General features: G+C 43.2%; 1 protein-coding gene across 1 annotated transcript; it reads right to left on the minus strand.

The window, feature by feature from the left end:
- Positions 1-10147: 10147 nt before the first annotated feature.
- LOC121015234 (40S ribosomal protein S29-like) lies at positions 10148-10318 on the minus strand. The gene has a single exon (XM_040451998.1). It carries the CDS (start codon positions 10316-10318, stop codon positions 10148-10150), a length of 171 nt encoding a protein of 56 aa, XP_040307932.1.
- Positions 10319-25998: the final 15680 nt, after the last annotated feature.

Here is a 25998-nt window from a genome sequence, read left to right on the forward strand (position 1 = left end):
GAGAGGAGGAAGGCGGTTCTGTACTCTACATGGCATGCAAGAGTACAGATCCCGAATGCAGCGAGATAAGGAAATGATTGGGTGTCATACCCAGTCTCTTCTCTTATGCTGAGCTAGAAAGAATAGAACTTTCTTTTAATGACCAAGACATGATGCTTCAACTTCGGCCAGACATTTTCTCCAAGTTTAGCCCGTGCATCAGAATTACCTGGGGTGTTTATACAAATGCAAATTCCAGGCTCCCACGCTAGAGCTAGTGAATCAGAATTTTTGGAAGTGGACCCAGGAATGTATAATTTCAATAAGCTGATTCGTATCAGCGTGTAAGATTCTGTGCACACAGAAGTCCAATTCTGATACCACTGAGGTTGGGGAATCTTTGGTGCTAATGAGAACAGTCATAGATTTGATTTCAAATGATTCTGCTAGGATCCATTGTGCAATGTTGGCCACCCACCTGTGTCATAAGGTCATGGGGGACACTAGAGAGAGTGTCTGGCCCAACATGATCTATCTCGGCTACGGCTGCTGAGCAAAACAAACAACCCCAGTGCAAATGGCAGGTATGTAGTGTGATCTTGCTATAAAATGTCATGTCTTTGCTTATTAGTAAATTTCCTTTGGGAAACTGAATTAGTTTCTCTGGCCCCAGTTTTCTCATCTGAAACGTGAAATAGAGAAATGAATGATCCCTAAGGCCCCTTTTCAGTTCTAAAAAATGATAATTTTACCATTTTGTCTTGTATGAAGCACATAATAGCGAAGCTTTTTGTGCACGACCTATTCTCACTATATACCAAATGATTGAGATAGCAAGCCAGCGCATTATATAGGAAGAGTAAGAGCACTGAACTTGAGAGTCAAGAAGCTTAGATTTTGGCCCTGGCTCAGCAACATAGGGAAAATTGTTTAATGTCTCTGGGCTTCATTTTTCTACCATGTAAAATGACTACTTGAAGTCAGAAAATTTCAAAATTCCATTCCAGAGTGAATTTCCTCTAGGAATGATGATGAAATGTCAACAAAAACGAAGAGAAGCCATTGCCAGCAGCCCTGCTCCAACAGAACCATGAAAGCAAGTTATTCAGATGGATTGCAAATACTACCGGAGGGAAACTTGGAACATCAAGACTGAAGGAAGAGCAACAGAAATGGTAAAAATCTGGTGGGTAGATATAATAGATTCTTTTCCTCCTCTTCAGTTCTTTAAAATATGTATGGTGGTTGAAAGCAAAAATTATAATTATGGAGTTTTAACACATGTAGACTTAATAATCACTACAACATAAGGGACCTGTATGCTGGTAAGGGTTCTATATTCCACTCAAAGTGGGGAAATATTAACTCTAAGTAGATTGAAAAGGGTTAAGTTTGTATATTTAATCCCTACCATGACCACTAAAAAAAAAGAAACCACCCTAAGATATAATCAAAACTCAATAGATATATTAAAATGGAACATTACAAATATTCCAACCATACACAAGAAAGCAGGAAGGGGGAAAGAGTGAAACCAAAAACAGAGGTAACAAACAAAAAATAAATTATAAAATGGTAGACCTAATGCAAACATATTAATAACAACATTAAATGTAAGTGGTCTAAATACACCAAATAAAAGACTGAGATCATCAGAATGGGTTAAACGGAAGCAAGCAAACAAACAAAAAGCCAAGACCAATAAATATTTAAAAAAAACCTGGACCTATGATAAGTGGACTATAAGAAACCAGATGTAAATATAATGACACAGGAAAGTTAAAAATGAAAGCATAGAAAATGATATACCAGGCAAACACTAATGAAACAAACTCTGGGATGACGATATTAATATCAGACAGGATAGACTGTAGAGCAAGAAAGACATCAGGGATAGAAAGAAACATTATGTAATGATGAAAGAGTCAATCCACCAGTGATAACAATCTTAAGTTTGTATGTCTCTAACAACAGAGCTTCAAGGTACATGAAGTAAAACTAATAAGCCCGACTGGGTGTTGCATGTAAGCAATGAATCATGGGAATCTACTCCTGGAGCCAAGAGCACACTGTATATATACACTGTGTGCTAGCTAACTTGACAATAAATTATATTAAAAAAATAAATCAACATTAAAAAAAAACTAATAAGCCTGGAAAGAGAAATGGACAAATCCAACAATTATAGCTGGAGTCTTAAACTTTTTTTTTTTCTCTCTGCAATTAATAGAGCAAGTAGGCGAGGATATAGAGGAACTGACCAACACCATCAGCCAACTGGATCTAACTGTCGTATGTAGTGCACTCAACTCAACACAGGGCATATTATTTTTAAGTGTACGTGACAGTTATTAAGACTGACTATACCCTGGGTTATAAAACAAACATTCACAAATTTAAAAGAATAAAATAGGGGCACCTGGGTGGCGCAGTTGGTTAAGCGTCCGACTTCAGCCAGGTCACGATCTCGCGGTCCGCGAGTTCGAGCCCTGCGTCGGGCTCTGGGCTGATGGCTCAGAGCCTGGAGCCTGTTTCTGACTCTGTGTCTCCCTCTCTCTCTGCCCCTCCCCCGTTCATGCTCTGTCTCTCTCTGTCCCAAAAATAAATAAACGTTGGAAAAAAAAATTTAAAAGAATAAAAAATCACACAAATTTTGTTCTCTGATCATAACAGAATTAGACCAGAAATCAATTACAGAGAGATAACTGGTAAATACTTAAGAACTTGGAAAGATAACCATGTGATTCCCATCTGACTGGGTATTTGCCGAAATTAATTGAAAACATATGGGTGCATAAGGGCCTGTTTGGGAAGATTTATAAATTAAATCTTTATTAATTTATTGGCACCTTTATTAACAATTGCCCAAAATTGGAAATAACACAAATGGCCTTCAATGGGCAAAACGGATGAACCAAATGGTGTATTCCCAGTGTATACCTTGCGTCTCAAGGTAGTATGCTGAGTGAAAGAAACCAGTCTCAAAAGTTAATATGTTGTATGATTACGTTATGATATCCTAGAAATGGGAAAATTATGACAACAGAGAATAGCTGTTGGTTGCCAGGTGGTAGGGACAGTGACAAAGTAGTGACTACAAAGGAGCAGCCTGGGGGAGTCGCTTCTGATTATGGAATGCTTCTGTATCCTTATTGTTGTGATGGTGGTCACGTCAGTCTATACACGTGTTAAAATTCACAGAGCTATTCATGTTAAACAGGTCGACTTGATTGGTCATATTATTCTTCTAACTCTATATTAAGAACCAAATAAAATAAAAAAACAAAGCATGCATGCACTTATCTCAAAGAATTTCCCCCACCGTCTGGCTTCTAATAACAAAGAATGGCAAAATATCTAATTGTCTATCCATAGGAGAATAAATAAGTAAGTTGTGGCATGCTTAGACAGTGGGTAGCAGCAGTTAAAATGAAGGAGCTATAACTATATTTTTCTCAACATGGGCACAACTTTAAGTTGTAAAAGGCTATGAATACTTATATACAATATATACGTGTGTGTATATACATATATGTATGTGTGTGCATAGCAGTATGATACTTCAGATACGCCTCAAAACTGGCAGAGTAATTCTTGATATTATTTATGGGTAAATATATATGTAGCAAAATGATAAAAACAAGCATGAGAATGATGAACACAAAATTCAGGATAGTGGTTACTGGTCATATATGGGATCAAAGAGAGGGGGGATTGTTGCAGATTATATACGGGGCGTCGAAAGTATCCACAATGGTTTATTTCTCAGCAGAAAAGAGCTGCAGGATATATTGCAAAATGTTCAAATTTGACGAAGTTGGGTGGTGAGTATGTGGATGTTAGTCATATTGTTCTTTATACTTTTCTGTATACTTAACAATATTTCATTAAAAGCTTGACTTGAGGGGCGCCTGAGTGGCTCAGTCAGTTAAGCGTCCGACCTCGGCTCACGTCATGATCTTGAGGTTTGTGGGTTTGAGCTCCGCGTGGGGCTCTGTGCTGATGGCTCAGAGCCTGGAGCCTGTTTCAGATTCTGTGTCTCCCTCTCTCTCTGCCCCACCCCCGCTCGCACTCTTTGTCTCTCTCTCTCTCAAAAATAAACATTGAAAAAATTTATAAAAGCTTGACTCGAGTTGCCTTGTGGTCTCATATCCTGGGTTATTCTATCTTCTTAAAGAGACAATTGAACTAAAGTGTTGGGCTTTGATATGGAGGTTAAGCTTGTTACTAAACGTCAGCAGTCAAGGAATTTGCACTATTTTCTTTTTTTTTTTAAGTTTATTATTTATTTTTGAGAGAGAGGGAGAGAGAGAGAATGCAAGTGGAGGAGGGGCAGAGAAAGAGGGAGAGAGAGAATCCTGAGCAGGACTACGTGCTCTCGGCACAGAGCCCCCCGTGGGGCTTGATCTCACAAATCACGAGATCGTGACGAGTCGAAATCAAGAGTCGGTCGCTTGACTGACTGAGCCACCCAGCCACCCCTGCACTATTTTATTCTCAAAGGAGGTACATGATAGAGCACAAAGAATCCGTGGAAGAACGATCTTGACTTGAATTAGCTGTAGGTATATTTTGAATTGGAAGAGATCTATATCCTTAGGTATAGCTGTTCTGTTCTTCTAGGCAGCACCCTTGTGCATGTTATGCAAGCTTCATATGTCAGACTGGGTGACAACAGATGCGTTTTCTCTGTTTCAATTCTTACAGCGCAACTATTTTCAGAAGGCAGGAAGTTGGATTGGGGGGGGGGGCCTTTGGATAGTCATGTCTTCAAGTATTTTAACTTTGTCCGACCACTCCTCGCCCACTACGTGAACTCACAGCCAGTGGGTGAGACCAGCATTAATGAAACGAAACACAAATAAATATCTTGTTGTGGCTCAAAGTTCAGTCTCAGACTACGAGTACGGCTAAAACAAATACAAACGACTCCAAAACGCTCTGAAAATTAACACTGGTCTTAACTCCATCACTCTTAAGGGAGAGGTGAGATGTAGATTACTGAGCTATAGGATGACTAGCCCACCTTTATAAACATCTCCAATGTATAGATCTGGCCTCACAAAGTCCATGCTTTATGGTCTCACCTTCTTCTTTTCTTCCCCTCCATCTCACACCCCTGCAAACTCAAGCCCACCATTCTCGACCCTTCACTTTACCCCCCCCCCCACCCCAGTCTTTATGTACGTAGGGTGACGTGCTCTACTTGTTCTGGCCCCCATTCTCCTGGACCCCAACACGTTTCCTACAGAGTTCAGCCCAGCAGAGGTCTGTTAGCTGTCTGGGTCATTAAAGAATCCTCCCTTCCTCGAAGGAAGGCTTCAAATATGTGTAACACAATATTATAATATTTTAGCCCTGGCTGACAAAAGATTCTAAAATTACCAGTTGTGGTAAGTGCAGTTGCATTATCTTAACTCTCTTTGTGCTGTTTTGTTTTGGGTTTGGAAGCAAAGATGAAAGGTGTAAAAAAAATGATGAATCATTTTTTTTTTAATTTTTTTTTTAATGTTTATTTATTTTTGAGACAGAGAGAGACAGAGCATGAACAGGGGAGGGGCAGGGAGAGAGGGAGACACAGAATCGGAAACAGGCTCCAGGCTCTGAGCTGTCAGCACAGAGCCCGACATGGGGCTCGAACTCACGGACCGCGAGATCGTGATCGGAGCCGAAGTCGGCCGCTTAACCGACTGAGCCACCCAGGCGCCCCATGATGAATCATTTTGGAAGCAGACGGATGACTATGGCCCATCTCTGTGCCCAACTGGTCATGCAGTCTCCTCTCTGGGTCACAGTCTCACATTCACAAGCTTCAACCACATGCCCTTGATAGTAAGGAAAAGGCAGATGGACCCTATGGTCTCTACACTCTCCCTCCATTCTTCCCAAATGTTGTGAGTAAAAATTTGAACTGAGGGTCTAGCTCATGGTTTGACACGGGCTCTCCCAATGAGACAGGGTATATATATAAAAAAAAGTCATGATTGTCCTATCCTTGAAGATACAAGAACTCTGGCCACCATGACCAGGCACATGCGACGTGTCCTCATTTCTTTTTGGTGTTCTAGAAGCAGCCTGAGAGAGATGAGTCTGTGGTCAGGCCTGGGTTACTGTGGTTACAGAGAGATAAGGTCTTTCCAGAGTTGATTGCTCAGCTCTGCTAAAGAAGGCAACAAGTCACCAGCAGCCGTCATGTGTAGTCAGAGAAAGGGCTCAGCGGCACCTGAGTTTCATGATGTATACATATTTAATTATGTACATAATGCACGAATGCTTTCCCTTTGTAAAATATTTGGACAGTGTGCAAGGTTTCAGAGCAATAAGTGAAAGTTCCCTTTCCTTCCCCCTCTTCCCATCTTATTCCCTTCCCCGGAGGTAACCGTTGTGGCTTTGATATGACTCCTTCCAACACAACATATACTCATATAGTTGTATATTCTACCTTACTACCCATCAAAGAAACGCAAATGAAAACAATTGACAAGGGATACCTTCCTTCTTATCATATTTTCTCTGTCAGAGATGAAGAAAAATATCCAGGGTTGGTAAGGGCTTGGGGAAGGAGTTGCCAGTCGGAGCAGTTGTTCTAGAAGTTGACTTGGTCACATAAGTGCATTGAGACTTTATGTCAGTAGGGTCAGGGTCAGTTAGGAGATTGAAAGTGCACAGGTTATCTGAACAAGAAAGATTTAATCAAAAGACATGTTGGGGCACTTGGGTGGCTCGGTCGGTTGAGCGTCCAGCTTCGGCTCAGGTCAGGATCTCACGGTCCGTGGGTTCGAGCCCCGCGTCGGGCTCTGTGCTGACGGCTCAGAGCCTGGAGCCTGCTTCGGATTCTGTGTCTCCCTCTCTCTCTGCCCCTCCCCTGCTCACACTCTGTCTCTGTCTCTGTCTCTCTCAAAAATAAACATAACCCCCCCCCCAAAAAAAAACTACTGGTGGCGTTGGTGAGTGTGTCCTAGAAGTGTGGGTGGAGCTAGTCTGTGAGGGCTGCTGGGCTCCCAAGTCGCATTAAAAAACTGAGGACTGGGACCCAAAAAGGAAGTGTCTTCCTGGCCCTGCTGTCTTGCGGTATTCGTCTAGTGCCCTCCACTGACAAGCCTATCATGTGCCCACCCAACAGCAGAGATAGGTTTGCAGGGTCCAGTTCCAGGGTCAGAAAGCAGGGGTCGGTTTGGATCTGAGAGACGAGAAATTGATAACTGGCACAGATTTTAACGTCTGGATTCCATTTTGTAAAATTTAAGGGAATAATTTAAAATATGCGTAAGTATGTAACTAAAGAACGGTGATGGCAGCATAGGAAAAAACGCAAACGAGCTCAATGTTCGAATACGGAGAACAGCGTGAGCAAAATAGTGGCTCATTTATAAAATGCGGACATATTCCTTTATTATCATGAAAAATGTTTATATTATTAGGTGAAAAAGTATGTTAATAACAACTTTTATATTATGGCCCATTAAAATATTCATATACATATATTCATGTACGCATAAAAAGTTTTTGAAAAGTTTAGTATCTTTTTTTTAAAGACATCTTATTCGTCAACTTCTTGATACAATATCTGGTTGTTCAGTAAACATTTACGGAACAGATGAATTGTTTTGGTTTCTGAAGGCTGCCACAACAAATTAGCACACGGTCGATGGCTTAAAATATCAGCCATTTAGGGGCGCCTGGGTGGCTCAGTCGGTTGAGCGTCCGACTTCAGCTCAGGTCACGATCTCACGGTTCGTGAGTTCGGGCTCCGCGTCAGGCTCTGGGCTGATGGCTCAGAGCCTGGAGCCTGCTTCCGATTCTGTGTCTCCCTCTCTCTCTGCCCCTCCCCCATTCATGCTCTGTCTCTCTCTGTCTCAAAAATAAATAAACATTAAAAAAAAACTTTTTTTTTTAATTAAAAAAAATATATCAGCCATTTATTCCCACACTCTGGACACTAGATACCTAAAATCAAGGGCCATACCCTCTCTGAAGGTTCTAGAAGAGACACCTTGCTTATCTCTCCCAGCTTCTGGAGGCTCCAGACATTCCTTGGCCTGTGGCTGTATCTCTCCATTCTCTTCTCTGCCTTCACATGGCTTTCTCCTCTGTCTATGGTTCTCCTCTCCTTATGGGAACAGTTGTCCCGGGAGTTAGAGCCTAGCAGATAATCCAGACTGATTTCATTTTGAGATCCTTAATGTAATTACATTGGCAAAGAACCTTTTCCACATAAAGGCACACTCACAGGCTCTGGGCAGATACATCTTTTGGAGAAGTGGTGAGCACCATTCAACCCACTACATGTATGAATGAATACATTTTGTAGTGATCTCCTTGGGTGGTAGGATTAATGCATAATCTCAGTTTTCTTTTCTTCTCCTTCTCCTCCTCCTCCTTCCTCTTCTTTACCAGTATTTTTATGATTTTTATGCAAAGATCTTTTTAAAAAATTTTAATGTTTACTGACTTTTGAGAGAGAGAGAGAGAGAGAGAGAACAAACAGGGAGGGGCAGAGAGAGAGGGAGACACAGAATATGAAGCAGGTTCCAGGCTCTGTACTGTTAGCTCAGAGCCAAACGCTGAGCCCACGAACCATGAGATTGTGACTTGAGCTGAAGTCGGACGCTTAACCGACTGAGCCACCCAGGTGCCCTGCAGAGATCTTTATGTTACTTTTTTTTTTTTTTTAATTTTTTTTTTTTCAACGTTTATTTATTTTTGGGACAGAGAGAGACAGAGCATGAACGGGGGAGGGGCAGAGAGAGAGGGAGACACAGAATCGGAAACAGGCTCCAGGCTCTGAGCCATCAGCCCAGAGCCCGACGCGGGGCTCGAACTCACGGACCGCGAGATCGTGACCTGGCTGAAGTCGGACGCTTAACCGACTGCGCCACCCAGGCGCCCCTTTATGTTACTTTTTAAATAAGTAGACAATGAAAAAGTACTTGGGGTATGAAAATTACTGAGAAAATCCTGAGAAGTCCTGAGTTCATCATCTTAAAGATATGGCTGAACCCATAGTTCACAAAACCCTGAACAGCTGTACCCACCTGGGGAAAGAAACAGGAGGAGAAAATAAAAAGGCTCAGGAGAAGGGGCACATTCATCCCAGAATACCTACGTTCATTTATGCCTCGGGACAGACCTGAAGAGCTCCCAGCTGAAAGCTGGACCTAGGGAAGCTGGGAAGCAGAAATCCTGGCCTGGCCTTCTGGGCATCCGAGCTGAGCAACCTTGTGGTCTGTGCAACACTCACTATTTGGAGCCACAGAGCAAGTGTTTTGTTCTTTTTCAGTGCAGCCCTCCCCCTTCTCCTTTTTCTCCTTGTTCTCTTGCTCTGATTCATTGATGGATTCCTAAGGGAGATGTTGTTCCATTAAAACAGGAAAGTCTGTGCTGTCGAAAGGCATTTTAAAATGCTCCTGTCTTCTTTCACTGAGAGAGGCGATCTTTCCAAAAAGAAAGGAAAACAAGGGAGTTTGGGCATAATCACCTTTTTTATTTCTCTTAAAGCATGTTTTATTTCTAGCCTCTTTTGAAAACCAATCGGTTTTTTGCTCTTAAGCTTAAAGTTTAAAGCTAGGCTAAAACATGGATAAGTATCAAATGCTGAGTTCAACATTTTATCTTCTGGGTAGGAGATACATTTTAAAAAATTAGGTTAATTAAAAATAACCGTTGCCTATCGATGTAAAGAAAAGGAGACCATTTATCATGAATGTTAAGTCATCGTTCGAGTTCATATTGACCCGTAGTGATGTTAACGCAATGAGATGTCAGTTAACATACTATGAATGAATAATAATGAATGAATGAATACCTGAAATGTAAGAACAGACCATGCTTTTTTTAAAAAAAAATGTTTACTTACTTTGAGAGAGAGCGCGCGCACAAGTGAGTGGGGGAGGGACAGAGAGAGAGAGAGAGAGAGAGAGAGAGAGAGAGAATCCAAAGTAGGCTCCACACTGAGCGCAAGCCTGACACAGGGGATCAGTCTCACGACCTGAGCCAATGTCAAGAGGAGGATGCTTAACCAATGAGCCACTCACATGCCCCAGATTATGCTTCTTTTTCATCATGGAAATATTTTTATCTTATGAAGAAAGAGTGAGCATTAAGGTGGGTATCTTGGGTATCTGCAGTTAAGGTGTATATCTTGGATGACCCATTCAAGGAAGTTCTCTTAAACCAACTTAACGGAACCTATATCCTTCATGGACTGACAGAAACACTGGTGGCACATATTGAGGCCACATTTCCTGATCAGACTGTGCTGGTTTGAGTAGATGTGACAAGAGTGAGAACCCCGGCCACATTCTCTCTGATAACTCCAGTAGAGTCGCCGGTGACCCATTTTGCTTTCTTGGATGTGACGAGGCACAAAGATACCATGCTTTTTAAACTAGGGCAGGGGTTGGTGATTTTTTTTTTTTTTTTCCTGTTGAGGGCCGGATAGTAAATTTTTTTAAGCTTTGTAGGCCAGATGGTCTCTGATGCAATGATTCAACTCTGCCATTGTAGTAGGAAAGCAGCCACAGTTAATAGCTAGGTTAAGGAGCACGGAGCATTCATCATTCCAATAAAACTTTATTTACAAAAACAGGCGGTGGGCCAGGTTTAGTCCATGGGTAGTAGTTTGCTAACCCCTGAGAGAGAAGCTCAGACAATTGCAATAGTATGCCGATAATCGTGGCTCTCCAGAACCGGAGAAAGCAGATTTTGATCTGCTCTGTTGTTTCCTCATAAGAAGGAAATGCCAACATATTGGCAGATCTATGTGCTTTTTTTGGAAGATTAATCTGGGTTAAATGGTGGGTGATGTAAAAGGAAGAACGAGAAAATGAACCCTTGTATTTGTGAAATGAATGGTTCGATTCTCAGAAACCAGGATCTTGTCAGTTGGTTCTATTGGCAATACTTTTAGCCATTATCATCTTGGAACAGATTTAATACTTGATTTATGAGTTCATCTTATTATATGAAGCATTTGCCATACAGAGTTATGTGTTCAATGGCTATGGTTTATGCCATAATATAGCTGAATTTGGAAAATAATTCATACATAAGGGGATTTAAATGAATTCCTTTACCTATGGTTTATTCATCCCTGTTCGTTTTTCCTAAGTAATATTTGATTGCAAGATAAAATTTAAGAGGAAGGTAAGACAATAGAAGTGGGTGATATTTTGGAGGGATTGTTGATGGGCTATAGTTATATTCTGGGTTAAGAGATATTTAATTCTTTTTTCATGTTTATTTGTTTTTGAGAGACAAAGAGACAGAGCGCAAGTGGGGGAGGGGCAGAGAGAGAGGGAGACACAGAATCCCAAGCAGGCTCCAGGCTCCGAGCTGTCAGCACAGAGCCCGGCGCAGGGCTTGAACTCACAAACTGTGAGATCATGACCGGAGCCGAAGTTGGCTGCTATCCGACTGAGCCACCCAGGCGCCCTGGGTTAAGAGATTTAAAAAAAAAGAAAAGAAAAAAACAAAACAAAAAACCCAGGGAGGACTGAGCACATTAACTGGAAAGGGAATGGCTTTGAGTAAGAATGCTTGTATTTCGTAGTTTTAGTTAGTTGAGGAAATCACTAACCTCCTTCATTCAACCAAATGCTCATTCAACCAAATCAAATATTACATGTGAACGCGTGTAGCCTCTTGCTATCCTTTGCAGCTGTTGGGTTCTCTGGGATGCAGAAATGCAGAGGTAGGAGGGCAAAAGTCTTCCTGCCCAGAGGGAACCATCTGACTGTGATGTAGATCGATGGTCTCTACCAGGGCGGTGCAGAGCTCTGCAGCAAAGACTGCCTGTTCAGGGAGCTCTGTGTTGGTAGGGATTTGGGGCCATGCGTTGCTCAGTCATTGGCAGAGATGCCCTACGAAGTGGTCTTGGCTACCACTGCCTCACTCATTAATGGCCTTGAAAGCTGAGAAGGGGCCAACGGCTGGAGGCGGTCAACCAGACATATCCTTGCCTTGGGTCCTTCCTTGAAGCGGGGGGTCTGAAGAGCACATCTCTAGACATGACACATTCTTTCAATTTTCTGACTCTTCCTTTCAAGCCTCATTAGCTTGTCTCGTCTTCCTCCGCCTTTGCAGTGAGGTTCCCAGAAATCTCTCTATGCTATAGACTCTTTCTGGAAGATTGCTTCCACTTACATGGCACTAATATGGCTTGTTATCATCGCCTATGCCAGGGATTTCTTATACATTTGGTGCATCAGATAGGATGACAGTTGGGGGCATAAAACATAAAACTGGAGTATCAGTGGTTTAGATGTAAAATGAATTTATATGTTCTCAGTGCAGAGTCAGAAGGGTGGCTTCCCCGCCAGACACCCAGGATCCTTCTATCGTTCTACCTTAAAATCCTAGCGTATGGCTCCCGTGTTCAAGATTGCATGATGGTCAAAGTGGCTGGTGGACCTCCCCCGCTCACATTCTTGCTCTTAGCAGAAGAAGAACGAGGGAGTGGAAGGAGCAGAGAGAGCCTATCTCCCATCTGAGTCAGCCAAATGTAAGTGGTTTTCCTGGAAGTCCCATACAACATTCCTATTTACATCTTGGGTTACACCATAGTCACATGGCTGCATCTAGCTACCAGGGAAGCTGGAAATGTAGTTTTTTGTTTGTTTCAATTCTAGCGTCTGCCGGGGAAAAAAAAACATGCAAGGAAGAGGACTGACATGGATGCTGAGGACCTACATCCGCAGTATCTTTCACACTCCCAAATTGTTTTTTCCTGATCATGCTTTTCTTCTGAGTTGGAAACAGGTGTTTTTCCGTCTCCTAGACATTTCCGTCTAGATGTCCCAAAGGCAACTCAATTTGAACGTGTGCTAAACTGAACTCCGTTATATTGACCCACAGTAATGATTATATTTCCGCCTATATCATTATGCCATCGATCACTTGGTCAGCCAAAATCTCTCATTTCACACGCTTCTTTTCTCCTCCCTTTCCGTATTCAATCTGTCTCCTAGTCTTGTGAATGTTTTCCTAATTATTTTTTCGAGCATATCCTTTCTGCCCCATTGCCACTTCCAGGATCTTGGTTTAGGACCTCATTATTTTTTTGGCTAGTGGATTTTTTTATATTGCTTTATTCATCTCAGCCTTGAACCTTCTGATCCATTCTTCATGCTGTTGCTGAAGCTGTTTTTGCAATATATAAATCTGCTTACGTTACTCCACAGCTTGAAATCTTACACCGTCTACACAGTAAAGGCCAGACGCTTTAGGAAGGCAGATCTCATGGTCTGATGGCTGTTCTCACTTTGGCTTTATCTTTGGCCACTTCCTGTTGTACATCCTGTGTCTCATCCACGTTGTTTTATACGTATATGCCGTTATGAAATACCTAGCATGGCTAGACAGAGATAAGCCTCCTTAAGACTTAAATCTTAAGTTCTGTCTTTCTTGTTATCGCAGCGCACCCCTACCCCCACCCCACGCCCTGGAAGCTCTCGGTTAGAACACATGTTCTTCTACGAAAGTTCAAAGGGAGTCTTAATCTTTCTGAAGATGACAAAGGTCTGGCTGACTTTAGGGGAAGGATGATGAGTTTGGATTTCAACATGTTGCATTAAGCTGATGAACTGAAATCCAAATGGAAGCATCTAGGGCTAGGAGATTCCGGGGCTGGGAGAGACATTTGGAGATAAGGATTTTGACGAGGTCAGCAAAAGCTTCACAATGTATTCTGTGAGTATGGATGAGGTAGAGCGTTTTGCAGGAATGCCTCAATGTCTTTGGCCGCAAGAGGGGTAAGAAAGTGGTCAATGGTGTCAAACGTAGTGACGAAGTCAAGAATGAATAGAGACCGAAGGATGTGGCCTGCAGAAATTGTTGGTAAGCTTTAAGAGCGATGCTTTCCGTTGACTGCTTGGGTCGGGAGCAGAAAGTCACGGAGCTATGGAGCAATCCAATGATGTGGGCGCACAGCATACGGTGACATGGTAGGATTTTTGATGGTGAATGGAAGGCAGGTGAGGGGGAAGGCAGCCGGAGCTGGGCAGCAAATACAGTGAAAGGTGAGGGGGTTTTCACAACAGGGAGATCCGGGTTTGTGGAAAGGTGGGTGGGAAGGAGTTAATGGGGAGAAGGAACTAGAAAGCATGTGAGAAGTGGATAGAAGTGATCATCCCAGATGCTCCTGGGGGTTCACTTTTTAGAGGAAGAGACACACGTAATCAGAGGCTGGCGGGAAGGACAACAAAAGGTTGGTGGGTGTTTTGAGACGATGACAAAAGAAATAGAGAAGCTCCAAGTGGATCTTAGAGAAGCTGGAGGTTTGGTCATCTCTGGAATTTACTGAGGAATAAATGTGGCGAGTAGATAGAAGGAAGAAATGGGGTACAAATGATGGGTTGAGAGAGGAGAGGATCTAGAACATCAAAAATTGGGAACATTTTACAAGTCTAGAACAGAAACTCAAATAGGAAGGAAAAAAAAAAAAAAAAAAACAACCCCTGGGAGATTAAATTTGATGACCAAAGGGAAAAAGGAAGCCAGAAACCTATAAATTTCCCTGAGATGGGAAGGATTTATAGATGAGGAAAAAATCGACGTGGAAAATCCATTTTTGGCTTTTCCCAGCCTCCTGCTGTGTGTGAAATAACAAATAATGTTTCCCAAACCCCAAATGTTTCAATTTCCTCAGCTGAAAGATGGCATGTTGCTGTTATACTATTTATAAAGTGAGGCTTTGTTTGCTCAATCTTACTCAGGATGACAACGCTGAAAATAAGTCTCTGGGACAGAATTCAAGTCCGTGAAATCAAGGTCACGTTTAAGGTACTCATCATCTGCACCAGACACGAGGCTTTGCGATGACCCAAAATATAATACTCTTTAACCTGCCTCAATTGGAAAGAGTTAAAAAAAAAATAATAAACCGGAGAATGAGACAGACGGAGATAAAAATACCACCTTTCTTACTCATAAACCGCCGTATTGGAGGCATGGGTTAATCTGGCCCGTCAGTTTATTTACACTCCCCTGGATGCAACTTGCATCATTCCCCCAAACTGGAGGCCTTCTTCTCTGGCATGGTCCTGCTGCAATAAACTGTCTGGATGGCCAAGAGGAAAGGAGAATTTAATGGGAATGTAGGTAAACTATAGGTGGCTGTTTCCTCAAAAAGAGAAGGAGCTAACTCATGTCCTTTTGCCAAACTCATGAATCAGATAAGTCATCTTCTTCCCAAGATGGAGTCATTGGGAGCCAAAGAGAGAGTCCTGAGTCTAACTCTAATTGATGTCCTCCCCCTGGAATGTCTATTAAGTACTCCTCCCCAGACAAGGCAATATATCAGGACCAGGGGTACCAAGGGATATAAAGATAAATAAGACACATCCCAAGAGGATTCAAGGAGCTTTCAATCTAGCAGGAGAGAGAGAAGGTATAGTCTGTTGGACGGATAGGAACACAGAGACCCAAACGTGGAGGGCAGGTGATGTTCAGTGTAGGCGGAGGGAAAAGGGGAAATTGCAAGTTGAGAGGGCCCGGAAGGTAGAGACTCTCACCAGCTTTACTAAGGATTTTGGTCTTCATGAGACAGGAAACAAGAAGACATGGAAAGTTTCTGAGCATGGGAGTGAACAATGGGTTGTAGCATGCAGGATGGGTGAGAATAGAGGACAGGCTCAAGGTGAGAGGTGATGAAGGCTTGAATAAGGCGCTAATCAAGAGAAATGTTGGAGACACAAACCACAGTGGAGGGCTGGATACGGGGCATCGACAAACACGGGGCAGCTAAAGTATCTTCCAAGGCAAAGCAGGTAAATAGGAAGAAGACAACGAGCTTGGTTTTGTGCGTGTTGAGTTGGACAGGTTAGGAAAGGTCTGCACTTCTCTAGAAGGGAGTTAGAAAGAAACAAAGAAACACACACAGACAAAAATAAATAAGTGAGCATTTACTATGTGGTGAGCCCTGCCTAGTTACTGGAGACACAGCAGTAAAGATGTCAGACCTTGTCCTTGTCCTCAGACAGCTTATGGTTGATCCACACCATTCCCATCTGTGAGCGGTGGGCCCTCAACCCTCCTCCAAAATGTTTGCCAAGTACATAGGGGAATCTCCAAATGGATGGGACCAGGAGCCACCATCTGCCCTGCAGGTGCCACATCTCCCTGCCCTGTTCAGCCCACTTGTTGGTTCTATTCCCATGGCCTGAAAACCCTGTGCTCGTGAGGGCATCAGTGTCACATGCCAGGGCGTGACCCTGGACAGGGTGCCTCCTGCACTTGCCAGGTTTCACATCTCATGGCCTTCCCTCCACATGGACCTCCAGCGGGGTTGTCGGTTCACAATGTACCATTCTCCCTCATGCTTCCTTTATCACCTCTTTTGGTTCATTTCCCTTTCAAATGCCTGCTACAAATCGAGGAAGCTCCCATGCATATGAAAGGAGATAATGGCGGGATATGTATGTGTGTATATAGGTGCGTTGTGTATATGTGTGTATATGTACATGCGTGTATATGCATGTGTGCACGTGTGTATTTATGTGTGCATGCGTGTATATGTGCATGTGTTATGCATATGTGTGTGCATGTAGGGGTGTGTTTGTGTGTGCACATGTATGTGTGTATGTACACATGTATGTGTATATATGTATGCGCGCATATATATGTGTATGTGTATATTCATGGGTGTATATGTGTGCTGCATATGTGTGCATGTGTGTATGTATGTGCTGGTGCACACATGTGTGTGCATGTTGCATATGTATGTGCATGTGTGTATATGTGTGTGCATGCATATGTGTGCATTTTACGTGCACGTGTGTATATGTATATGTGTGTATGTGTCTATGTATGTGTGTACATGTACATTTATGTGTGTATGTATGTATGTATATGTGTATGCATTATGCATGTGTGTGTGCATGTAGGTGTGCACGTGCATGCAGGAATATGTATGTGTGTATGTGTGTACACGTGCATGTGGGTATATATGTATGTGTATGTCTGTATGCGTGCATATGTGCATGAATGTATATGTATGCATCTACATGCATTTGTGTATACGTCTGTACATGTGTATGTGTGCACGTATATATTGTGTACATGTATGTGTGCATGTGTATGTACATGCGAGTGCACACATGTGTACGAGTGTGTGCATATGTGTGTACATGCGTGTATGCACGTGGCTATGTGTACATGCATATGTGTATATGTGTGCACATGCATATGTATGCATTTTGTGTGTGTGCATATGTGCATGTGTGTGTTATGTATGTGCACGTGTGTACATGTATATGTGTATATGTCTGTGCATGTGTATGTGTGTATGTGAGTGTATGATATGTGTGTGATGTATGTGTGTGTGTGTGTGTCCATCCTCCAGCAGACAGATCAAAATACTTTGCTACTCAAGTAATTGCAACAAAGTATAATGAGTGTTGTGTGGAGGGAGGTGGGAGAACTGGGGAGGCAGGTGACAGGGACGCTGCCACAAAACTCTAGCACAGAGATTCCCAAGCTTTTTGGGTACACAAACTTCTTAGTAATTCTTTCCTAGCATCCTAGGCCAAAAGAAATACCTAGAAGTTCTGTTTATTTAATGGGCAGGTCTCAAATACTTAAGTATTCAGGTATTAATGAGTTGGTAGCTGTTTTTTTTTAATACACATACAGAGAAAATATTTTTATTTTGTTCTTAAAAACTTATTATGATTAGCCCCTGAACAACATGGGTTTGAACTTTGTGGGTCCATTTGTATGCAGATTTTTTCCAATAAGTACAATCCTGGAAATGTATTTTCTCTTTCCCATTCTTTTCTTAAATTTTCTTTTCTCTAGCCTACTTTATTATAATAATAAAGTATATAATACATAGAATATACAAAATATGTGTTGATTGACTTTATGTTATCGGTAAGGCTTCTGGTCAACAGCAGGTTATCCGTGGCTAAGTTTTTGGAGAATCAGAAGTTATAGGCAGATTTCTGGCCACGCAGGGATTGGCGCCCCTGACCCGCACGTTGCTAAAGGGTCGATTGTTCTTGCTAGGGACATGTGTGCGCCCGCAGAGTTGCACAACTTCTCGAATCTTGGCATCAGACTGGGCACCGCCACCGTTTTCCACAGATTTCCACAGATTTGTCTCCGATGCGGTGTCACCCTCAGGAATGCAGCGGTCTAATGTCGAAACTGCAGAATACCTTGAGCTAGGAATTCTCAGAGTTTCCGACAGGTGTCAGCTACCCTTGGATTTCCCTTGAAATTTAAAGATTTTCCAGAGTTCTCCCTGGGCGTTTCTTCCTGTGCCCTGGGGCACCTTGATCCACGAGTGTCAGGGGATTAAGAAAGGATGGGCATTGAGGAGGGCACCTGTTGGGATGAGCACTGGGTGTCGTATGGAAACCAATTCGACAATAAATTTCATATTTAAAAAAAAAAAGAAGAAGAAAAGCCTCTGAAATGAAAGGAGGTTTGAACCAAGACACTAATAATGAGAAGGAATAGTCCAGGCAAAGGAGGGCTTGTAACCGCCTTGCAAACGGGGTCACGTTTTGTGAGGAAGCCTCATTCTTGAAGGACTGTGGTCGACTTGAGCAACTGCCTTTTAGGGTACTTACCCGATCTGATTTTATATATAAATGTATGTATTCCTTGTAATATATATTATAATTTTATAGTAAAATATAATATGCTTTATATTTTGCATATTATGTAATGTATATTAATATATATGACTATATACTCGTATCCAATTGTTCTCTAACTTCTGGGGGGGGGGGGGATGAGGCAGGTTGCTCACAGGGTCCCAGCCATAGAGGGTGCTCAGCTGAGGATTTGTAGAGGAACCAGTTGGCCTGGCTTTAGGATTTCTTCCAGCCATATTTGGCAGTCTGGGAACAGGAACAGAGAAAATAGATGGTTGGCTTTCTCCAGGGTTAGAAATTGGCAAAATAGAAGCGGCAGAAAATCAAGGGGTCTGAGGGTGTGAAGATTTAGAAAATTCACTCTGATTTACACCGTGCTTTGGGGGAGGTGTTCTTGGCAGGGAGACCCTTTGTGGTTCTTAATCCCTGATTTGTTAAATCCTGTGATGCTGTGCCTGGATGTGGGTCTCTCTTTTTTATTTTTGCTTCTGGTGCTGGGTCCCCAGTAGGGTCTTTCGAACGAGAGGCTCCTTTCAACACTTGTATGTGTGTTTTTTCTACCTGCTGTTTTCTGTTTGGAACCACCACTCACGTTCCCATTATTTGGCTGTTAGACCTTCTGGACTGATCTTTTCTTTCATGTCTCTCGCACCTCCACCCAGTGTTTTTCACCTCCTTATTTCTGTTTGTTCTCTTTCTGGCAAAGGAACTAGGATGAACTTTACCTTCAAGTCCATCCATGGAAATTTTTATTTTGGGTACTCTATATTTACTTCTTGAAAGCTCTTCTTTGCTCTGTGATAAATAAATTCTTGTTTTATCTTATTGTATCTCTCCAAGGACATCATTTAGAAAACATTTAAAAAACATCCTGCGCACTCTGTTTTCCTTTCTTTCTTCCTTCCCCCCGCCTCCTCTGCCCACCCTTCCTCCTTCCTTATTCCCTTCCTTCCTTCCTTCCTTCCTTCCTTCCTCTCTGTCTTTGCCTCTGCCTCTGCCTTTGCCTCTGTCTTCCTTCTCTCTTCTCCTTTGTTTCTTAATTAGCCCAAGTTCTGGGCATATGGAGAAATAAGGCAAAAACGTAAGGTAGAGAGAGCAAAATAGAACTGTTGTTGAACTAATGAAAGCTCAGGTAGGGATGTGGCTTAGGGTGAGAGCCAAGTGGGCCTGACTGAACCCCAGAAGTGTAGACTTCTGTACTCTGTCATGGGCAACGCTGGACTGAGGCAGGCCTCCTCTCATGGTAAGACTTCCACCGGGGAACAGCGGGAGAAAACACTCTCTCTGTTGGACAGACTCTCCCCCAAAAGGAAAGTGTGGAGCTGAACAAAGCCTGGCTAGTTCCTCTTCCCCGATTTGCCATTTCTGCTCCATAGGAGGAGTGAGTGAGAGACTGGGTGATGTCAAGAGTGTGTCACACGTCCATTTGGAAGGAGCCACCAGAGCTTGGGAAGCTTCCCTGCTGACGTCTCCTTGGGGCAGAAGGTCAGTGTCTGGCTTCTGGCCTTCTGCACCTTAGGGACGAGTGGAGCAGGTGAAGGTGTTGGCGGTGAGGAATATTGACGTCCATCTTGGATTCCTCCTTGTGTCCCTGCCCCACACTCTTGCGATGCTGGGTGTCCCTGGGTGCCTGAGTCTCTCTGAGGTCCTCTCCCCAGTGCCCTGCTTTTGTTCATGGCCTTGTGCCCTGCTAAATAAGTTTCTCCTCTTGCCCGCTTTCCATTCTGTACCACTGGGTTGCTGTCCCCTGCTCACGGATATTCCTTCTCCAGGACTCTCTGTCCTCGAGAGTTTCTATTTCTTTTCCACGTAGAGAGGTGCACAAAAGCAAAAGCTCTGGATTCTTAGGCTCACGTTGCCACAAACTAACTATATGCCTTTGGACACTTGTTATAAGGTTTAAATGTTCTACTACATGTGAAATGCTCAGATCCGTGACTGACACAGTGGTAAACGTTAGTTATCGTCATCATAATCTCACTGTCTTCCCAGTAGAGTTTTGGGAAGGGTAAGATGCAAACGTGAGTGTTCTGTCATCATCTTTGCATGTGATCTTCATACCTCTCATTTTTATTGGCGTTTCGTCCATGGTAAGTTCCGTGAAGGCAGGATGCCTGTTTCCCTCATTCCTGCAGCCATTCGTGGGACACAACACATAGCATATTGTATGTGTGCGGGTAATACTTGGGGGGGAATTGTTGAAAACAGATTCACTCGTAATACTCCTTATAGGAGGCAACGTTGTGCGGTACTTAAGAACCACAGGGCTTTTGAGCCAGACTTGAGCTTGAATTATTGTGGAATCGTTAACTGGTTGCCTAGCCTTGGACACGTTCTTAATTTCTCCAATTCTCAATTTCCCCAACCTGTAAAATGAGGCTAACAATAGTGCCCCACCTCATAAAGCTAATGTGAGGACTGAAAGGAATAGATTGTATGAAGCACTTAGGAATAATGCTTGGCACATAGTAATTGCTCAATAAACATTAGCTGCTCTTAATGTTGTTATTCTTATTGTTTATTCTCTACAGGCCAGTCACTGGGCTAGGCACAAATAGATGCATCATTTATTGAGTGCCTACAGTTTGGTATTTACCGTCCTTAATATCCTAGTAGTCGAGGGTGTAGTTTCTAGCGTCATATGGCCTGGGTTTGAGTTCAGGCCTCAGCCGAATCATTTTGAATGAGATACTTAAGCTCACTATCCGTGTTTGGAGAATGAGGGTAGTTAGGAGGCAAACCACAGAAAGCCCATAGCATAGAGCTTAGCACATAAGAAGTACATGCTCAGTAAATACCAGCTATGATGATGATGATGGAGAAAATGGAGGTTATGGTGACAGTGATAGTAATAACGATGGTGATAAAGATAACCACGATAATCATGAGGACGGCAAGAGCGGTGGTGGTGACAACAGTGATGTCGATGGCCAAGTCGATCATGATGCCGGTGACGAGGAGGACCATCCTGACTTAGGACTAGCACTGGAGTGCTGAGGCGTTGACCACCTGTCTGTCTTCCTGATCGTGTGTGACGTTGGGCATGTTACCTCTTCTGATCAAACTTCTGCATCTGCATTGGTAGAAACCAGCAACTGTTCCACAGGGCTGTTGGGAAGTGCAAAGGGGACACCGTATGTCATTAATTCCAGGATGCGTATCGCTCGTCGTTTAACATCTCTGCAACCAAGGATGGGTCTGCAACTGCCACAGATGGGTGAGCGTACGTTTGATGTTTATGAAGCGAGCATTCTTCGTGGGAGAAATGACCTCGGCGCCATATTTTTTTTTTTCTTGCAAAAACAACGACGGTTTCATGGGATCCAAGAAAGATATTCATGAGTAGATAAAGCTGTGTTATTTATTTATTTTCCCTGAAATATGTGCAGGAGGCTTTGTTATCCTGTGCCAAGTAATGAAATTGAAAGCCAGAGGAATCGCGGCCTTCCACAGACCCAGATGAAAGACATTTCAAGGCAACGAGGAGCTGTTGTGATCAGGACGCGGCCTCGACATCGAAACTTGCAGAACGGCTGTCAGTGTTAAAAGAGGATCCCAGAGGAGATCTACTGATCGCATGAAGGATGCTTTTGCGTGGGAAAACATGGACATTGGTGACTCTGATTTGAAAACCACTTTGGAACAGTCAGACTCTGAATGTTTGATGTCTCTTCTGTTTTCTTTCTCCTTAAGACACACGGTGAGGTGCCGTAAACAGTCGCTAAGTAGGAGCCAAAAGCAGCTCTTTCAATAGGCAGACAATAAACATTCACCTCCGAATTTTATTGCCAATGTCTTATTTACTTTTAACAGGTATAGAAAACAATGGCGTGCCCTCTTGTCGATGGCACCTTCGATTTGATGGAAAACAGCATGCAGAATTCTCCGCGCGGTGCCGTAGTGACTTTATAGATTTTTGTCCCAGTTTGGCCTCCGTAAGATTTATAAAAGCTGAGACAAAATATACACCTGTGGTAGCCAGCCTTCAAGAGGCTCCCCAGCGGTTCCTGCCTCCTGGCTTTCATACCCTTATGTGATCCCCCTTCTGCACTGAAGGGCTCGCTTGTGTGGCTAATAGCACATCTCAGAAATGATAAGAGTGTGACTTCAGAGGCTAGGTCATTCAAACATTGCTGAGCTGATCTTAACTGTCTTAGATCACTCGCTCTGGGAGGCACCAGCTACTGTGCCAAGAGGCAGTCCTAAGCAGGAGGTACCCAGGATGATGTGGAAGTGAGCCCTTTTGGCAACAGCCACAGTGGCTGTAAATATTTACATAAATAGCACCCTTCTCTTTGTGTTTTTCTATAACCTACTTTTTTCATGCAGTCATGTCTTGCGGATCTCTTTCCATGTTAATAAATAGAAGCCATCCCTGGGAGTGAAGGCAAAGTGGTCTGGTCCTTTCTATGTATCTGCCGTGTTTTGTTTGCCGAATCCCCTATTAATGGACTTTTCAGTGACTTCTCACTTTACTGTAAAGCACACAGCAAAGGACGTTCTTGTGTAATCGCTAGAATCTTGACTGCTGGTTAAAAGGTAAGCTCATCTACATTTGAAAAACATTCATCTATTTTTGAGAGAGCGTAAGCGGAGGAAGGGCACAGAGAAGAGGACATAGGATCTGAAGCAGGCTCTGCACTGACAGGCTGACAGCGGTGAGCCCAATGTGGGGCTCGAACCCACGAACTGTGAGATCGTGCCCTGAGCTGAAGTCAGATGCTCAACCAACCGAGCCACCCAGGTACCTCAAGCTCATCTACATGCTTTTTTTTTTTTTTAATTTTTTTAAATGTTTATTCATTTTTTGAGAGACAGAGAGAGACAGAGTGTGAGTGGGGGAGGGGCAGAGAGCGAGGGAGACACAGAATCCGAAACAGGCTCCGGGCTCTGAGCTGTCAGCACAGAGCCCCACGGGGGGCTCGAACTCACGGACCGCGAGGTCATGACCTGAGCCAAAGTCGGACACCCAACTGGCTGAGCCACCCACGCGCCCCTACGTTCTGATACTTGTTGCCAAGCTACCCTTTGGAGGTATCACCCACCACTGTTTCATTTTCATGTAGTAATAAAAACACATAGATCTGTTGTGTGTTGGCTTCAGTATAAGTGTGATCATTGTATATATTCTGCAGATGGCTTTTTCTACCCCGCACTATGGCATGGTGGCTTCTCCATGTCCGTTTCTTTCTTTGTATCCAGACTTACCTGGTTCCCCCTGACTGATATGGACTATCTCATAACGCGGATGTGCCATATTTTATCGAACCATTTCCAGTGGATGCACATTTAGCTTGTTCCACTAGTAAAAGATGGGTGCAGTCAGCAACTTTGTATACATGTCTCTTTTGGGGACCCTTTCTCTAGGAGGAATCGTAGAAGTGGAATTATTCGGTTAAAGGAGAAGCATATTTGAAATACAGTTTCACTTAGATCGGTGTTTCTCAACCATTTTTTTCATTATTACCCCTTTCAAAGAGAAAATTATGTGAAACAAAAATAGTAAATTAGTTAATTAAATTAAATTAAATTAAATTTCCCCCTGATGAGACGAATCAAACGCTAAAGAATAGATTTTGTGGGTTCGAGGTGAACGTTGTAGTACCTGAGATATTCTTGCCTGCAATAACCATTTTTGGCGCATGTGGCTTGATGGGACCCTTAAAAAACATTCGCTGAATTGAACTGAATGTTGACAACACAATGTCCAAGAACAGTATCGTGTTTGCCATAAAGCAGAGCAGAGAGAGACGCTGCTAATTTGTTCTCCTTCTTCATGCATTAATTAATGTTGTCAAGGATCCCTAGAATATCACCAGATAGTTCACAGACGAGGGAAAAAAACACAGAAAAGAAATAACTGAGTGGGAGGCGGTCACTCCTGGGAGCTTGTGCACACATTCCTTTTGTAGTAGCTTTGCGTGTTTAAGGAGAATGGAATCTGGCCCATGAGGCTCATCCTTTGAAACGTGCCTTGTGACAAGTAGGATGGCAGGAAAGCGAAGCCGTTGCTTTGATCACGTCAGAAAAACCTGGATGGCTCTGAAAAAAATTGGGCCCCTCCGACGTCGGAGACGACTGCAAAATGGAAGCCATGACATTGAGAGATCATTACTCGTAGCTCTGTAGTGGGACCCTAACGATCATATGGATGCGAAAGGAAGGGGGCTGTGAACAGTCACAGGAACAAGACAGGAGCCACCAGCAGGGAGGCTTGGAATAGGGACGCAGACACAGCTGCTGTCTGGGTGCTGTAAGTGTGTGCGGTGGTGACGGGAAGGGGGGTAAGGCTCTTATGCTTCTGTTTCTCGGCAAAGCTGTGTTCTAATCTTTCTGCCCTGCGCTGGCTGTGTTATCTCGGGCGAACGGCTTGGTGACTCTGGTCCCCAGCTGAGCCGGATGAGCTGGAAGCCAAGAGGTTTTGCTCAAATCACTTGGGTGGAGAGATTTCACGTCAAAACGTTTAGAGCTGCAGCTGAGAGCTAATAAGATGCTAATGTCAGAATGAGGAGGCTTCCTGGAGTTCTAGGGAATGTTTTTATGCATGTGCGAAGGTTTTAATTTCCATAGTTATGCTTTCGCTTTAATGTGGATTAGAAAAAAACACAAGCATATCAAACGAGTGATTTCATCGACGGTATTTATTGCTTAGGAGGTAGCTTTAAAAAAAAAACACCCCGAATTTGTTGTAAATTCATATAAGTAAAAATAATATGTGCGTGGAATGGTTTTTTTTAAAAAGAGAGTTGAAGATGTTTCTGGAACGGATGAAGTCTGGGGACGGTGATTTATGCGGTTCCTCCCTGCCATTGGCCATGCTGCCTACCATGTAGCATGCACCTGTCAGAAGTGGTTAAAATCACTCACTGTGTCTTCTGCAGCTGAAAAGGAGCAACATGGAAGGAATCTCCAAGATGATTTCAGCACCCTTGTTAGGTTTCCAGGACACAAAACACTTCTTAAAAATAGTAAAAGCTGAGGCGCCTGGGTGGCTCCATCGGTCGAGTGACAGACTCTTGGTTTCCGCTCAGGTCGTGATCCCAGGGTTGTGGGATAGAGCCCCACACATTGAGCCCTGTACTGAATGTGGAGCCTGCTTAAGATTCCCTCTCTCTCTCTCTCTCTCTCTCGCTCTCTCTCTCTCTCTCTTTCTCTCTCTCCCTCTGCCCCTCTCCCCCGGTTGCGTTCTCTCTCTCTCAAAACAAAAAAATTATACACAGTAAAAGCTAACATCTATTGGGGGCTCATTGCGCTGAGGGCTATTCTCAATGTTTCATATATGCAGCTTCATGGAATCCTTCCAACCCTGGGAAATAAATTCCATTATTATCATCATTGTCCCCATTTTACAGGTTAGAGAATGGAAGCCCAGAGAGCACTTTGCGTCAGGCTCTGGAGCTAATGAGCAAAGAGGGTG

Source organism: Herpailurus yagouaroundi, unplaced genomic scaffold (assembly GCF_014898765.1).
Source record: "Herpailurus yagouaroundi ecotype Mexico unplaced genomic scaffold, PumYag 206, whole genome shotgun sequence".
Lineage (NCBI taxonomy): Eukaryota > Metazoa > Chordata > Mammalia > Carnivora > Felidae > Herpailurus > Herpailurus yagouaroundi.

Excerpts from the sequence above, each read along its gene's own strand:
- LOC121015234 (XM_040451998.1), bottom strand. The coding sequence starts at position 10,318 with ATGGGTCACCGGCGACTCTACTGGAGTTATCAGAGAGAATGTGGCCGG.